Source organism: Carcharhinus amblyrhynchos, chromosome 2 (assembly GCF_965287045.1).
Source record: "Carcharhinus amblyrhynchos chromosome 2, sCarAmb.v2.hapA, whole genome shotgun sequence".
Taxonomy (NCBI): Eukaryota; Metazoa; Chordata; class Chondrichthyes; order Carcharhiniformes; family Carcharhinidae; genus Carcharhinus; species Carcharhinus amblyrhynchos.
In genome coordinates this window covers 120903890-120919514 of record NC_137325.1, presented here as the reverse complement: position 1 = coordinate 120919514, position 15625 = coordinate 120903890, and the positions used below count along the sequence as shown (strand labels likewise).

General features: G+C 45.7%; 1 protein-coding gene across 1 annotated transcript in view; it reads right to left on the bottom strand.

Annotated features, from left to right (window-relative positions):
• Nucleotides 1–15625, bottom strand: part of LOC145361580 (integrin beta-1-like) — a 93282-nt gene that overhangs the window by 38042 nt on the left and 39615 nt on the right. The window contains exons 6-9 of the mRNA XM_080217423.1: nt 12911–13066; nt 10556–10651; nt 1685–1774; nt 1435–1575 (exon numbers count right to left, since the gene is read on the bottom strand). Coding sequence (XP_080073549.1) covers nt 1435–1575; nt 1685–1774; nt 10556–10651; nt 12911–13066 — 483 coding nt within the window. The remainder of the gene's footprint in view (nt 1–1434; nt 1576–1684; nt 1775–10555; nt 10652–12910; nt 13067–15625) is intronic.

Genomic DNA, 15625 nt, shown 5'->3' with positions numbered 1-15625 from the left:
AAGACTTATTCTCCAGAACTAGTCACTCCACTGACCAAGCTACTCCAGATGCCAATACTGGCATCTATCTTGCAATGTGAAAAAATGCCCAGGTATGTTGTGCCCACGAAAAAAAGGGTCAAATCCAAGTCCAAATTGCTGCCCCACCAATCTATTCTTGATCATCAGCAATGTACTGGAAGGTATTGTTGATAACACTATCATGTGGCATTTATTCAGCAACAAACAGGTCAGTTTGGCTTCTGTCACGTCTACTCAGTTCAAGGCTGCATTAAAGCCCTACTTGAAGCATGAACTAAAGAGCTGAACTCAAAGGAGTGACAGCCCCAGGTATCAAGGCAGCATTTAACCATGTGAGGCATCATAGGCCTATGGTAAAACTGGAGCCGGTGGAAATCAGAGGGAAAACTCTCCACTGACTGGAGCCATACCTAGTCTAAAGGAAAACGCTTCTGGGTTGCTGGAGGCCCGTCATCTCAGCCCAAGATACTGCTGCAGGAGTTCGTCAGGGCAATGTCCCCGGCTTAACCATCTTTAGCTGCTTCAGCAATGACTTTCCGTGATGATTACAGTTCTGTTCATAGCTCTCAAGATGATGAAGCAGTCCATAACTGCATGCAGCAAGAACTGAACAACAGTCAGAGTTCAGCTGATGATTGCGGTCTAAGATTCACACCACATTAGTGCCAGGCAGTGGCCATCTTCAACAACAGAGAATCTAACCATCTTCCCTTGACATTCAATGTTATTATTATCACTGAATCCTCTGCCATAAACATCCTGAGGGTTATTATTAACTATTAATGGTTACATGATTGTTTTTTTCCCAAAAAAGGGAAAATCAAATCAGTTGGCCAGGTAACTTTTTGGAACGATTCAAGTAGGGCCTTAGTGGAAGATACTATAGCAGCTGCTATTAAAACAAAACGGGCAAGAAGAAAACATTGGTTCTAACATGCCAGCAGATGTGGATAAGTTATGGGCACTGCAACCCCTGCCATTGCACTTCACTTTACATTGCCCTCACTTGCCAGCCCACTCCCAGGGGGCATAAAATTCCAACCAAGGTGCAGGAATGAGATCTGACAACAAGATCTTTCTTTACTTCCCAAACATGGCACTGCAAGAATATAATTTCCACTGGTTGGTTATTGATCAAGTCTTTGAGCAGATTAAGAAGTCTCACGACACTAGGTTAAAGTCCAACAGGTTTATTTGGAACCAGGAGCTTTTGGGGCACTGCTCCTTTATCAGGTGAGTCAGTACTCTGAAAGCTCGTGATTCCAGATAAACCTATTAGACTTTAACCTGGTGATGTGAGACTTCTTACTGTGCCTACTCCAGTCTAACTCCAGTATCTCCACACCTTGAGCAGGTTGGAAAGCAAGTACACATTATACTCATTGCAACTTCAACCTTACACTGATACCTTACCTCATCACCAACTTGAATACCCAAACACTTCCTGCCATCTTCCCCTGTGTGAACGGTATTATTGTTACAGTGGGCTGTATAATCGATTAATGTTCGTTTTGGCAACTTGCTATTCTCCAAGATTACTTCAGAAGACAAGTCCTGTAAAAAAAAAGGTAAACATAAACACCGCTTGGTTTCTAAGTATTGGAGCAGTACAAAATGTTGAATGGATTTTGATGCACAAGTCACATTAATAGTCAATACTTACGTGATAAGTATTGAGGATTAACTTGATTACATTACTGGAATTTGATGTCAGAATTCCCACTTTGGATTTTGCAATTGAATTTTGGAGAGTCTGTTGAAATAGAGAAAGAGGTTCCAGCGTATCACAGGCTGCAGCTTTAATTATAATGGTAAGCACCTCGAAAGCTCTCCTTGTCAATAAACAATAGCAACAGAAATGGTATAAAACTCTCTAACCGTGGACTGTGACAAGGCGAGGGGAACTAATCCTGTTCTCAGTGAAAAATACAAAGAGAATTGTACGTAAGAGGTGCAATCTTATCGGCTTGCCACACTGGTCAATCAGTATAGGGAGCCAGAAAGGTTGCGTGCGCGGCCAAAAATCCGATTTGCAGCAGTCGTGAGCCAGTTTGGGACTGTCCTGGCCCTGTTTTGCTATGATGTGGGTATGCCGGCGTTGCCAGAATATCTTCGTGTGTGAAGCCTATTAGCATATTCCAGCCTTCATTTAAAGAGCATTAGCAGCTCAGCACAATTGCTTCCAGCCTCATGGCTGCTCCCCCCACCCCACACTTGGCCAGCGAGACATCTCGCTGGCAGTAGCGAAGACCAGGCACCATGGCCATGGGGAGATCGGAGACCACCAAGGCCCCAGAGTGGCTGGGGGCATGGCCAGGCGATGCCCATCGGAAGAATGTTCCCTACAGTGGGTGAAGTCCAAAACCAGAGGTCATAGTTTGAAGATACGGGGTATACATTTTAGGACTGAGATGAGGAATGACTCCACCCAGAGAATTAATTAATTACCACAGAAAGTAGTTGAGGCCAAAACATTGTATGTTTTTAAGAAAGAGTTAGAATCATAGAATCCCTACAGCGCAGAAGGAGGCTGTACGGCCCATCGAGTCTGCACCGACAACAATCCCACTCAGGCCCTATCCCTGTAACCCTACGTATTTCCCTGACAATCCCTCTAACCTACGTATCCCGGGACGCTAAGGGGCAATGTAGCTTGGCCAATGCACCTAACCCAATGCCCCTAACCAGAGCACCCAGAGGAAAGCCACGCAGACACGAGGAGAACATGCAGAATCCACACAGACAGTGGCCCAAGCTGAGAATCGAACCCAGGTCTCTGGAGCTACAAGGCAGCAGCGCTAACCACTGTGCCACCATGCTTCCCATTACCACTTTGCCACTGAATCGCCCATTAGATTTAGCTCTTGGAGCAAACAGGAACAGGCTATTGAGTTGGATGAACAGCCATGATCATAACAAATGGCGGGACAAGCTCAAAGGACTGAATGGCTGACTCCTGCTCCTGCTTTTTTATGTTACTGGGAGATCTAGTACATGTTCAGCCAAATGCCAGCCAGTGAGAGAATCCAGGAGATGTGAAAACAGTACAGGGCAATAACCAACACTCACCACCAAGTTCAACCTGACCACCTTTACATTGGATATCAACCTTTTACCAATAATATCCGACCTTTACCTTACCAATAGATCAATGTTGATAAAATATTTCATACACTCTTATCTCTATCTCCTGCTTGGAGCCAATTTACTGTGATGCCAATAATTTCATTATCATTGAGTGTTTAATATTCTGTCGATTAGCTTTTTGCCTTTTGTTGCTACATTTGAGTAAAATTGTGCAGAGGAGATTCACCACGATGTTGCCTGGGATGGAATATTTAAGTTATAAAGAGAGGTTGGATAGGCTTGGGTTGTCTTCTCTGGAGCAGAGAAGACTGAGGGGCGACCTGATTGAGGCGTTCAAAATTATGAGAGACATGGACAGGGGGCAGCTTAGTTGAAGGGTCAGTCACGAGGGGACACAAGTTAAAAGTGAGGGGTGGGAGGTTTAACGGGGAGTTGAGAAAAAAACTTTTTTGCTCAGAGGGTGGTGATGGGGCACTGCCTGGGAGGGTGGTGGAGGCGGGAATGCCTCACATCCTTTAAAAAGTACCTGGAGGAGTACTTTACACAGCATAACATTCAAGATATGGGCCAAGTATTGGCAAGGGGGATTAGGTGGGCAGGTCAGAGCCTTTCATGCATCGGTGCAGACTCGATGGGCCGAAGGGCCTCCTCTGCACTGTAGGATTCTGTGATTCTGTTTTCAGTCTCTTATTCTTAATGTCTTTCACCCTATCAATCAGCTGGCTCACCTTGTTTTGTTCAAAGAATTGATTCCTTATCCTGCGGCCTCCAAGAATTATGTTTTTTTTCTCTGTTTAAGAAGTCCAATTAGCTTCAGGCTAAAGAAAGCAGCAGCACTTAAACACTTGAGAAGCAAATGAAAGCTATTTCTGATCTAACAGTTTACTAAATTATTCCCCACTAAGAGAAACTATCTGTTTACAATTAGAGCTTTTATGCAGTATTATAAATCATTGGCTATTTCATGCCGTTAAGCCTGGTCAGGGTGAACCACATCAGCTGTGCAGTCACATGTCAAGCAACTTGGACGTCAAAGAACACTTGACTTCGGAAACAGGAAAACCCCGCTACATTATGCTTCATGTTTGGAAGCATTAGAAATTTCAGACAAGAAAAGAAATTTCCCCTTCATAAATCCATGCTGACTCTGTTAGATCCTGCCACTACTTTCTAAATGCTCTGCTATAAAGTCCTCGATCATGGACTCGAGCATTTTCCCCACTACCGCGTTAGGCTTGCAGGTCTATAATTCCCTGTTTTCTCTCTACCTCCCTTTTTGAATATTGGAGTGACATTAGCTACCCTCCAATCTGCAGGGACTGTTCCAGAGTCGCCAGAATCCCGAAAGATGACCACCAACGCGTCCACTATTTCGAGGGCCCCTTCCTTAAGTACTCTGGGATGTAGATTATCAGGTCCTGAGAACTTATCCGCCTTTAATCCCATCAATTTTTCCAGCACCATTTCTCTACTTAAACGGATCTCCCTCAGTTCTGCCCTCTCACATATCTTGCATTCTCCAACATTTCTGGTATCTGATTTGTGTCCTCTTTTGTGAAGACAGAATGAAAGTATGTATTCAGTTGCTCAGCCATTTCTTTGTCCTCTATTACACATTTCCCCATTTCTGTCTGTTACGGGATCTACACTTGTCTTCATCAATCTCTTTCTCTTCACGTATCTATAGAAACTCTTAGGGCCCTATTTTACCATCGCGATGTGGTAAAGTCGGGTGTGAGGCCATTAACGCGACCTGCGCCCGTGTCCACGCAGATGGCCATTTTACCGAAACCTGGGAATGGCGGCAATCCGCTTTGCGCCCAAAACGAACGCAATGGCAATTTAAATGTATTTGTATTTGCATGTACTGAATTAATGAACTGCCCACCTAACTTTAACAGCGTTTCCCCCTTTATGGCCGCGTTCACCGATCCGGAATCGCGCCAAAATGAAGCTGCTGAATAAAAGTCTGGATCGGGCCCTCCAGCTGCTGAAGAGCGAGTTCAGAGCTTCCACTGGCTCGGGTCAGTGGTGGGGGGGAGGAGGCAGGCGGGTCGGATCATTCTCTGGTTGGGGCGGGGAGGGGAGTGGGCTAGATCATTGTCTGATTCGGGGCGGGGGGGGCGGAGGAGGAGGAGGAGAGTCAGATGTGTCTCTGGTGGGGAGGGGGGGGAAAGAGGTCCGATTGTTGACTGGTGGTGGGGGGAGGCGGGGAGGGCCAATCGTTGTCCGACGATGGGGGTGAGAGAGGGCCAATCGTTGTCTGGTGGGGGGGGGGGAGGGGGGGTGGCCGATCGTTGTCTAATGGTGAGAGAGGAGGTCTGATCATTGTCTGGTGACGGGGGTGGGGAGGAGGGCCGATCCTTTTCTGGTGGGGGGGGGCAAGGAGGACTAATCGCTGTCTGGTGGTGGGGGGGGAGGGCCGATTGTTGTCTGGTGGTGGGGGGGGAGGGCCGATTGTTGTCTGGTGGTGGGGGGGGAGGGCCGATTGTTGTCTGGTGGTGGGGGGGGAGGGCCGATTGTTGTCTGGTGGGGGGGGGGGAGGGCCGATTGTTGTCTGGTGGTGGGGAGGTGGGGAGGGCTGACCATTGTCTGGTGACGGGGGGGAGGAGGGCCGATCCTTTTCTGGTGGTGGGGGGAAAGGAGGACTAATCGCTGTCTGGTGGTGGGGGGGAGGGCCGATTGTTGTCTGGTGGTGGGGGAGGGAGGGCCGATTGTTGTCTGGTGGTGGGGGAGGGAGGGCCGATTGTTGTCTGGTGGTGGGGGGGAGGGCCGATTGTTGTCTGGTGCTGGGGAGGTGGGGAGGGCCGATTGTTGTCTGGTGGTGGGGGGGGGGAGGGCCGATTGTTGTCTGGTGGTGGGGAGGTGGGGAGGGCCGACCATTGTCTGGTGGTGGGGGGGGGGGACGGCTGATCATTGTCTAGTGGTGGGGCGGGAGGGAGGGCCAATTGTTGTCTGACGTGGAGGGAGGAGGAGGCGGCTCAGATGTTCCCCTGGGGAGGTGTGAGGGGAATGAGGCCAGATTGTTCTCGGGAGGGGGTGGGTGGGGGTGGAGGGTCGGTGAGTGGGGCCAGACCATTTTCAGGGGTGGGGGGAGTGAGGCTAGATCATTTTCTGGGGGATGGGGGGAGTGAGGCCAGATCATTCTCTGGGGGGGCGGGGGAGGGAGCGAAGTCAGATCATTCTCTGGGGGATGGGGGGGGGGTAGATGGATCTCTGGTGGGGGGGAGGGTGGGGCAGGGGGGTCCGCTGCCATTCTGCGGGCGATCGGTTGTTGGGGGTGGAAAGGGGGCAGGGAATTGCGATTGGTCTGGGTAGTGGGGGGTGGTTGATAAGTGGGACAGTGATGTCTGTGGGGCCCATCGCTCCCGCTTTTTGTCCCTGGGCCTCTTTCTCCACTTTCTATGGCCCGGGAGTGATCTGACACGGACGCGCTTTTTCAAATTTGTTTCTAACTGCGCGTGCGCAGTTCAGAGCTCTGATCGTTTAGGGCACACTAAGCCCCGCCCACAGCATGAATGGGACCCGCGATTTTTTTTCAGGCTTAGTACCTGAAAGCAGATTTCTAACTTGGATCTGAATTACGCCCAGATTCAGTACTTAGAATGAAAATGGTAAAATCAGGCCCTTAGTGTCAGTCTCTATGTTCTGTATTGTATTTTGTACTGTATTTTCCCCTTCTTAATCAATCCCTTGATCCTTCTTTGCTGGATTTTAAACTGTTCCCAATCCTCAGATCTATTATTTTTCTTGGCCAATCTGTATGCTTCTTCCTTGGATCGGATATTCTCTCTAATTTCCTTTGTAAGCCATGGATTGGCCCTCTTATTCATTTTGCTTTTGTGCCAGACAAGAATAAACAGTTGCTGCAGTTTCCACATGCGTTCTTTGAATGTCTGCCATTGCCTATCCACTGTCATCCCTTTAAGTAACTCTCCCCAATCTATCAAGGCCAACTCTTGCCTCATATCCTCATCGTTTCCTTTATTAAGATTTAGCACCCTAGATTCCAAATCAACTACTTCACCCTCCATCTTGATAAAAAATTCTATCGTGTTATCGTCACTCATCCCCAAGGGATCTCGTACAGCTAGATTGGCAATGATTCCCTTCGCATTACACAGTACCCAGTCTAAGATGGCCTGCTCTCTAGTTGGTTCCTCCACAAACTGGTCAAGAAATCCATCCCATATACACTCCAGGAATTCCTCCTCTCTGGCATTGTGGCTAATTTGATTTGCCCAGTCTATGAGCAGATTAAAATCACCCATGATCACCGATATTCCCTTATCACACACATCTCTAATTTCTGTTTAATGCCATTCCCAGCATCACCACAGCAGTTTGGGGGTCTATTAATGACACCCACTAATATTTTTTGCCCCTTGGTATTTCTCAACTCTACCCATACAGACTCCACATTACCCTTTCGCAGTATTGCTTCCTGAAATAACTTTTAAATGAGGCCAATGGATTTGCTGAGTAATTTACATTAGTTTTGTTCTTTAGTCTTGAGATGGCCTCATGGTATTATCACTAAACTATTAATCCAGAGACTCAGCACAATTTTGGGGACCGGGGTTTGAATACCACCACGCCAGATGGTGGAATTTGAATTCAGTAAAAGATATATCTGGAATTAAGAATCTACTGATCACCTTGAAACTGTCATCAATTGCCGGAAAAACCCATCTGGTTCAGTAATGTCCTTTAGGAAAGGAAATCTGCCATCCTTACTTAGCCTGTAATTCCAGAGTCACAGCAATGTGGTTGACTCTCAACTGCCCTCTGAAATGGTCTAGCAAGCCACTCAGTTCAAGGGCAACTAGGGATGGCAGTAAATGCTGGCCCAGCCAGCGAATCCCATGTCCCATGAATGAATAAACAAAAGTGCTTAAAGCCTTGAGGGAACTTTGTTCAAAGTATAAATGTTTATTTTGGTCAGAGAAGAAGCTACGATACAAGTAACCATGTTAAAATACAATGGTTTTGCTTGTAACATAGAAGATGTAATGTATATACAAAACCTGTTAACATCTATAAGGTTTCAAGAAGTTCGTTGTGGTAGCATGAGTGGCCCAGTCTTGCTCTAAAAACATTCAAATAGACTATACTTTGGCTGGGATTCTCTGATGTCATGTGCCACGTCACTGCTGCCAGTGAGTACGGTGAATTTGGCGCTCAGACAAATCTCCATTCATGGCAGCGAGACTGGAGAATTTGAGCTATGGGCAAGGCCAGAGTTGCCTACTTTGATACATGGTATATTACAGGGGCTTGTGGCTGCTTTTTGTGTGATTATGAGAGAAGATCTCAATGTTAACCCGAGGCAAGGGATCTCCTAACTGCTTCCACACATTCCAAAATAGGCAGAAACAGCCATTCCAATGGTTCCGTTTCTATAATCCCTTAACGTATATAACCAAAGTAGGCAAAATGTCTTCTGGCACAGGTGGACAAGCTACTCACAATAACAACTCTGATTCTAAAAGCTCCATTTCTACTGAAAGACTTGAAATATAGTTGACTCCTAATTTCATTGCATTCTTGCAGAGTTCAATTCTAAGTTGGTTTCTATATAAAAATATAGTGATTAGTTCTACCCTACCTTGATGCCTTTGTTTTTATTTTGTTTAGTTTTTAACTGTTCTCTACCTTTTATTTCTTTATTATCTTTCTTTATCTTCCCCCCGCTCTTTCCCCCTATTTCGCCCCCCTTCCTTGCCTTTTCTCCCCCTTTTCTTCCCCTTACCCCCTTTTTTTCAATTGTACGTCCCTCCCACCCATCTCCCCCTCCCCCACATCTTCATCTGTCACTGTTTACCCTCTGACTTCAGCTTCTGTGTAGTTTGGCCATTCACACCTTCTATTCTCTCTATGGATGGCCATTAGCAGCCTTTCCCCTTGGTTTTGTGGCTACAACTCATCTTTCATTCCCTCGCCCTGCATTATAAATATTTCCCACTTTCTGTGCCTTTTAGCTTTGACAAAGAATCATCTGGATTCAAAACGTCAGCTCTTTTCTCTCCTTACAGATGCTGCCAGACCTGCTGAGATTTTCCAGCATTTTCTCTTTTGGTTGGAGATAGTGCCTTGATGGAAGATATTTTCCTAAATACCAAGCTTAGATTTTGCAACTGAGAAGCATGACCAGATCTCTACCCATAACAAGATACACATCTCTTCCTCACAGCCCATCACTCATCCACACATTCCATTCAGAGCAAAACATTCAGCTTTATCATTGTTGACCTAATGGGGCATGTTCACCGGTTTTTATCATTGAGCACTCCAGAACAGGGCAGAGTTTTGCTCTGCATGCCTGTTGCAGCATTAGCCAATCAAATGAGACAAATTTCTTTCAACACATTCACAATTTCTTCTGCGGAAGCAATTGCACAGGTTCCAACCTTTTCCCCTCCCTTCCATCAGCCTTTGAATTCTGGATATCTCAGCCTAATCAGTAGCTCTGTAACTCAGAGGGTGCACGTAATGTAAATGCAACCAACTACACCTGGCAGGTACATCCTGTCTGTATTGGAAGACATGGGAAGGTGGACAGAAAGGTAGGGATAGAACAGAGAGCAGCACAGTGGCACGGTTGTTAGCGCTGCTGCCTCACAGCGCCAGGAACCCAGGTTCAATTCTGCCCTCGGGTGACTGTGTGGGGTTTGTACATTCTCCCTTGTCTGGGTGGGTTTCCTCCGTGTGCTCCAGTTTGCTCCAACACTCCAAAGATAAACAATTCACACCTCTTTAACTTGTGATTAACCCTCTCTCCACTTGCATTGTCTGCACTTGCACTGATTACCTGTAAAGACTCACATTCCAATTATCTTGCAATTAAGTCTTTGTCTATATATGCCCAGCTTATGAACCCAACTCTCCACTCACCTGATGAAGGAGCAGCGCTCCGAAAGCTCGTGATACTAAATAAATCTGTTGGACTTTAACCTGGTGTTGTGAGATTTCTTACTATGCCCACCTCAGTCCAATGCCGGCATCTCCGCATCACACTCCAAAGATGTTAAGGGCTGGATGGTGGCACAATAGTTAGCACTGCTGCCTCACAACTCAAGGAACCTAGGTTCGATTCTCAACTTGGGTTACTGTCTGTGTGGAGTTTGCATGTTCTCAACATGTCTGCATGGGTTTCCTCCGCGTGCTCCGGTGTCCTCCCATAGAACAAAGGTGTGCAGGTTAGGTGAATTGGCCATGCTAAATTGGTCCAGACTGTCCTGAGATGTGTAGCTAAGAAGGATTAGTAGGGTTACGGGGATGAGGCCTGGGCTGGATTGTTGTCGGTGCAGACTTGATGGGCCAAATGGCCTCATTCTGCCCTGTAGGGTTTCTATGATTCTATGAACAGATTGCGTCGTCACTGAATCTTCCAGATTAATATCAGGTCCATGAACAACTGCTAGACAATCTGTATAGGCTGTCTTACCCGGTAAATGTCTTTGAGCTCTTCTTTAACAGCAAAAAAAAGATGGATTTTGTTCTTCTCAAGTTTTTGTGCCAAATGAGAAATGGATGGATGATTCTGGAAAGAAAACACATTTCAGAATTTGCTTGACAGCAAAGTGCAAAAAATCCAAAATGCACGGCACCACCTTTACTGTTGAAATTTTGCAACATAACCACATCCGAGTAATTCCCAAACTCTGCAACATTTTGATTTCTACCATCACCGCTTTACAATAATTTATTATATCAGATCCCAAACTTACTGACTCAATGCAGAGAAAACACGCCTCCAATTCATCACTGGCACAGTTGTTCGTTTTGGTTGGATGTCTTTTTAATTCAATCAAGGGTTGTGGGCTGCAGGGGGCCCAGTGGGGGATTGGGCTGGGGGGCATGGGGGAAAAATCAAAGTTAGAAGAGGTTTTCATTCTTTTAACTTTTGTCTGGGTAACTCTTTTTGTAACCCAGTCAGAACCATCTGAAGTTTGCAATTTTAATCACATTTTTGGATGGTTCCTAATGCAGGGAATTGTCCGAGGGAAGTTTGCATTTTTGGGCAAATACCCTGCAAACCAAAGATGACGAAGGGTCACCCCGACTCGAAAAGTTGGCTCTATTCTCTCCTCACAGGTACTATTAGACCTGCTCAGATTTTCCAGAATTTTTTGCTTTAGTTTCAGATTCCAACATCCGCAGTATTTTGCCAATCTTATCTGGGAACGTCTGTGCGTCTTTGGGGTACTCACCTGCCAAATATGACACTCTGGGGTCAAATGTTACCACCCGCTGGTATATGTTAATCACATCACATTTGATTGGGTTGACTGGATGGGATTGTGGTAGGTGCAGACTCTATGGGCCAAATGGCCTCCTTCTGCAATGTAGGATTCTATGAGACTGCAGGGCATTTAAGCATGTGTCATTTGAAACTTGATTAAAGAATGTTTGCCTACGTACAGATCGGCTGTTTCACAGTTCTCCTATTCTGCAGCGACCTTGACAATGAATCGATAACACATAATTGGAAGATTCCACCAGCAATGCCTCTGCCACATCCTCCAGATTCAATGAGAGGATCATGCAACAAATTCTCCTGTCCTTCTTGTAGCCAGCTCCACAAGCATTCAGGCAAAACACCTACTAAATCAACTTTGCTGGACTAGCCACTGTGCATCTACCCCGCCAGCTCCTCTTTTCCCAAGTCTCAAAATGCTAGTGTTCCAGGGGGAGGACAAAGAAAATGCTTCAAAGACACTGAAACTCTCCTTGAATGCAGCATTGATGCCAATGACTGAGGACATTGTTACAGCTTTTCAGAATGGTGATAATTTGCCTATCAAGCTATATAACACTTTGAATCACAAGATCTTAATGTTGAAGCTGAGAAGGAACGAAGAGGAAGACAATCTTGTACTCTGATCCACTGCCTCCTGCATCCCATGCCAAAATATCCACAGCTCGGGAATCAGCCAGCTCAAACACATGAAGACGCGTGACAGAGCCTGGCAACCATCCTCCAACCAAGGGATGGCCAATGGCAAGATTCTATAGCCAGCAATTCATTTCTAGCTCCTTACAGTTCATGTTCCTCTATGCACGTGGGTGACCCAAAACAAAAACTGAAATACCAGTACTGCTCAGGAGAAGGTGGGAGCAGGTGCGATAGGGGCATGTAAGGGGCAACTAGACAAATACATGAATAGGATGGAAGGATATGGACTCCATAAGTGCATACGGAGTTAGTTTAGTTAGGGCATCATGATCGGCACAGGCTTGGAGGGTCGAAGGGCCTGATCCTGTGCTGTACTTTTCTTTGTTCTTTGTATCTTTGTTTTAGAAATGGATAGGAAATCACCTCCAAGTCAGCGAGCGTTCTGCCTTTGGCATATGCCACTATTTCATCATTGCTTCTGGGTCAATCCAGCGTTCCATTCCTAACACAGCTACTAATGTGCCACAAGGACTCGCGGTGGTTCAAGGAGATAGTCAGATTCTCCTTCCCAGGGCAACCACTGATAGATAATAAATGTGGGACTGCCAATGTTACTGCATCACAAGTATAAGGAACAACTCAATGCAACTAAATCAGCGAAGAACTCATTTGCTGGTCACTAATGTCTAACATAAGTAACAGTACTTGAAGCACATCAATCCCAACTATGTCCAAACTAAGATTATAGAGGATGATGGAAAATGTTTTGAACACTGTCTCATTCCAAATGACATTTTTACACATAGATTTTCTAGAATAGTAAACAATTTATTTCCTTAAAAAGGATGTATTGCCCATCCACTATTTTTATGTTGCATTTGATCAGTTCAAAAGCAAGCTTACATGATGATGATTCATTGTATAGACACTGTGACTATCAATGTGGCATCTCCCATCATTTGGCAGCACACTGTGATGTTTATCATCTCCAGAAAAGTGAAGTCCTGTGTTACTGTAATAGACAAGCAGTCGAATGGCATTTCGCCAGCCGATTATATCCTGTAAAATAAATCAGATTTAATTAACTAAATGTGGATACTTGTTATGAGGAAAAGCTTTACTTGTAGCAATGGGGAAAAGAAAAGGGGCGCAGAGAAAAAGTTGGACAGTGATTTTTAGAGATCTCTACTACACTTTAGAGAAAAGTATTCAAGTGCATGCAGAGAAATGTGAGGTGACACGTTTTGGCAGGAAAAACATGGGGAGACCAAATAGAGTAAAGGGGACCACTCTAAAGGAGTGGAGGAGCAGGGGGACCTGGGTGTTTATGTGCACTTGTCATTTAAGGTGGCTGGACAGACTGAGAGCAGTTAATAAAGCATACAGTGTCCTAGGCTTATTAATAGGGTATAGAGTACAAGAGCAAGGAGGTTACGTTGAGCTTGTATAGGACACTAGTTAGACCTCAGCTAGAGTATTGCGTCCAGAAGGATGAGTACACATTGGAGAGAGTGCAGAACAGGCTTACAGGAACAGTTCTCAAGATAAGAAACTTCAGTTAGAACATAAGAAATAGGAGCAGGAGTAGGCCAACTAGCCCTTCGAGCCTGCCCCGCCATTCAATAAGATCATGGCTGATCTGTCGTGGCTCAGTTCCACATTCCCGCCCTCTCCCCATAACCCTTAATCCCCTCTCGTATCAAAAACACATCAACCCGCATCTTAAAAATATTTAGCGAGGCAGCCTCCACCACTTCAACGGGCAGAGAATTCCAGAGATTCACCACCCTTTGAGTGAAGAAGTTCCTCCTCAACTCTGTTCTAAACCGCCCCCCCCTTTATCTTGAGGCTGTGCCCCCTAGTCCTACTATCCTTTCTGAGCGGGAAGAGTCTCTCCACCTCTATCCTATCCATCCCATTCATCATCTTATACGTCTCAATGAGATCTCCCCTCATTCTTCTAAACTCTAACGAGTACAAGCCTAGTTTATTCAGCCTCTCCTCATAGCTCAACCCCCTCAACTCCGGCATCAGCCTAGTAAACCTCCTCTGCACTCCCTCCAAGGCCAAAATATCCTTGCGTAAGTACGGCGCCCAAAACTGCACACAGTACTCCAGCTGCGGCCTCACCAATGCCCTATACAGCCGCAGCAAGACCTCCCTACTTTTATATTCAATCCCCCTCGCTATGAAGGCCAGTTATGGAGTAAGATTGGAGAAGATGGGACTCTTTTTCCTTGGAGGAGGGAAGGCTGAGAGGGGATTTGATAGAGGCATTCATAATCATGAGGGATCTGGACAGTGTAAACAGGGAGAAACTGTTCCCACTTGTGCAACAACTGAGAATGAGAGAGAACAGACTTAAAACAATTAGTTAAAAAAAAGTAATGCAATGAAAAGCTTGCTCATGCAACAACTGGTTAGCTCTGGAATGCACTGTCTGAGATTGTGGTGAAAGCAGATTGAATTCAGGCATTCAAAAGGGAATTCAGATGTTATCTAAAAGGAAGAATGCACAGGGTTGTGGGGAGAAGGTGGGAAAATGGTACTAAATGAATTGCTCATTTGGAGAGCTGGTGCAGACATGATGGGCTGAATGGCCTTCTTTCGCTCTGTAACAATTCTGTGGTTCTGTATACTAATAGAGAGTTAATGGAAATGTTGCAGGGAAGTAACATTTTGGGTGGGATTTTATGGCTTTGCTTGCCCCAAAACTATAAAATCCCGCCAGAGGTCAATGGATCTTTCTGCCTTTCACCCACTCCGATTCCCATGGTAGGTGGAGTAGTAAAATTCTGTTCTATGTCTACAAATGTCCCACACAGCTAGATTTAGCAACATAAACTGTTTCCATTGAGTACTCAAACCTGAGATTTGAGTAGAATCTGATGTGTAATTCCCCAACTGTCATACCGGCCATCTTTCTGGTCACCTATATCCCCTCAGGATCAGTGTTTCCTCTAACTTGTGCACTTGCGCAATTTCACCACAGTCCATCAGGGGCTGTGTACTTTATTATTACAGCCACACATCAGTCTCGCTTCCACTCCAACCATTCCACTCACTGCTTCAATCTCACTCACCATCTCTCCCAACTTGCTGCATCTCTCAAATCTCCATTTCATTTCACAAGGGGATTTTCACAGTAACTTTATTACAATGTGAATATAAGCCTACTAGTGACTAGTAAATAAACTTTAACTTAACTTTTAACTTTAAGCCTCCAAGACAGTTAGCCAATAGCTTTTGCTAGCTCTTGACAGTTCCAATGATTTTCTACAGATTTTACACACATTCATGTCTACTTTTAACATGCTCAAAGGGCACATGACTTTTCCCAAAGGGCACCTGCCTCTACCAAAGGGCAGCTTACCTCCCCCAGATGTTACCACAGGACCACATCCAAAGGGGTATTTCACCTCTCCAATCTCGCATTCCCAAAGGACTCTGCAGATTTTAGATTTGCTCTCACCAGGTCTAGCTTGTACAGCAAATAAAACGCAGACATGAGTGGAGGCAGCTGTTGATTCCTATGGCAGCTGCCTCCCTGAAACATGCAGGAGCAGGTCCTGACACCTTCCCCCCTCCCCCCCTGCAAAAATGGTAGGTGCTGTGTTC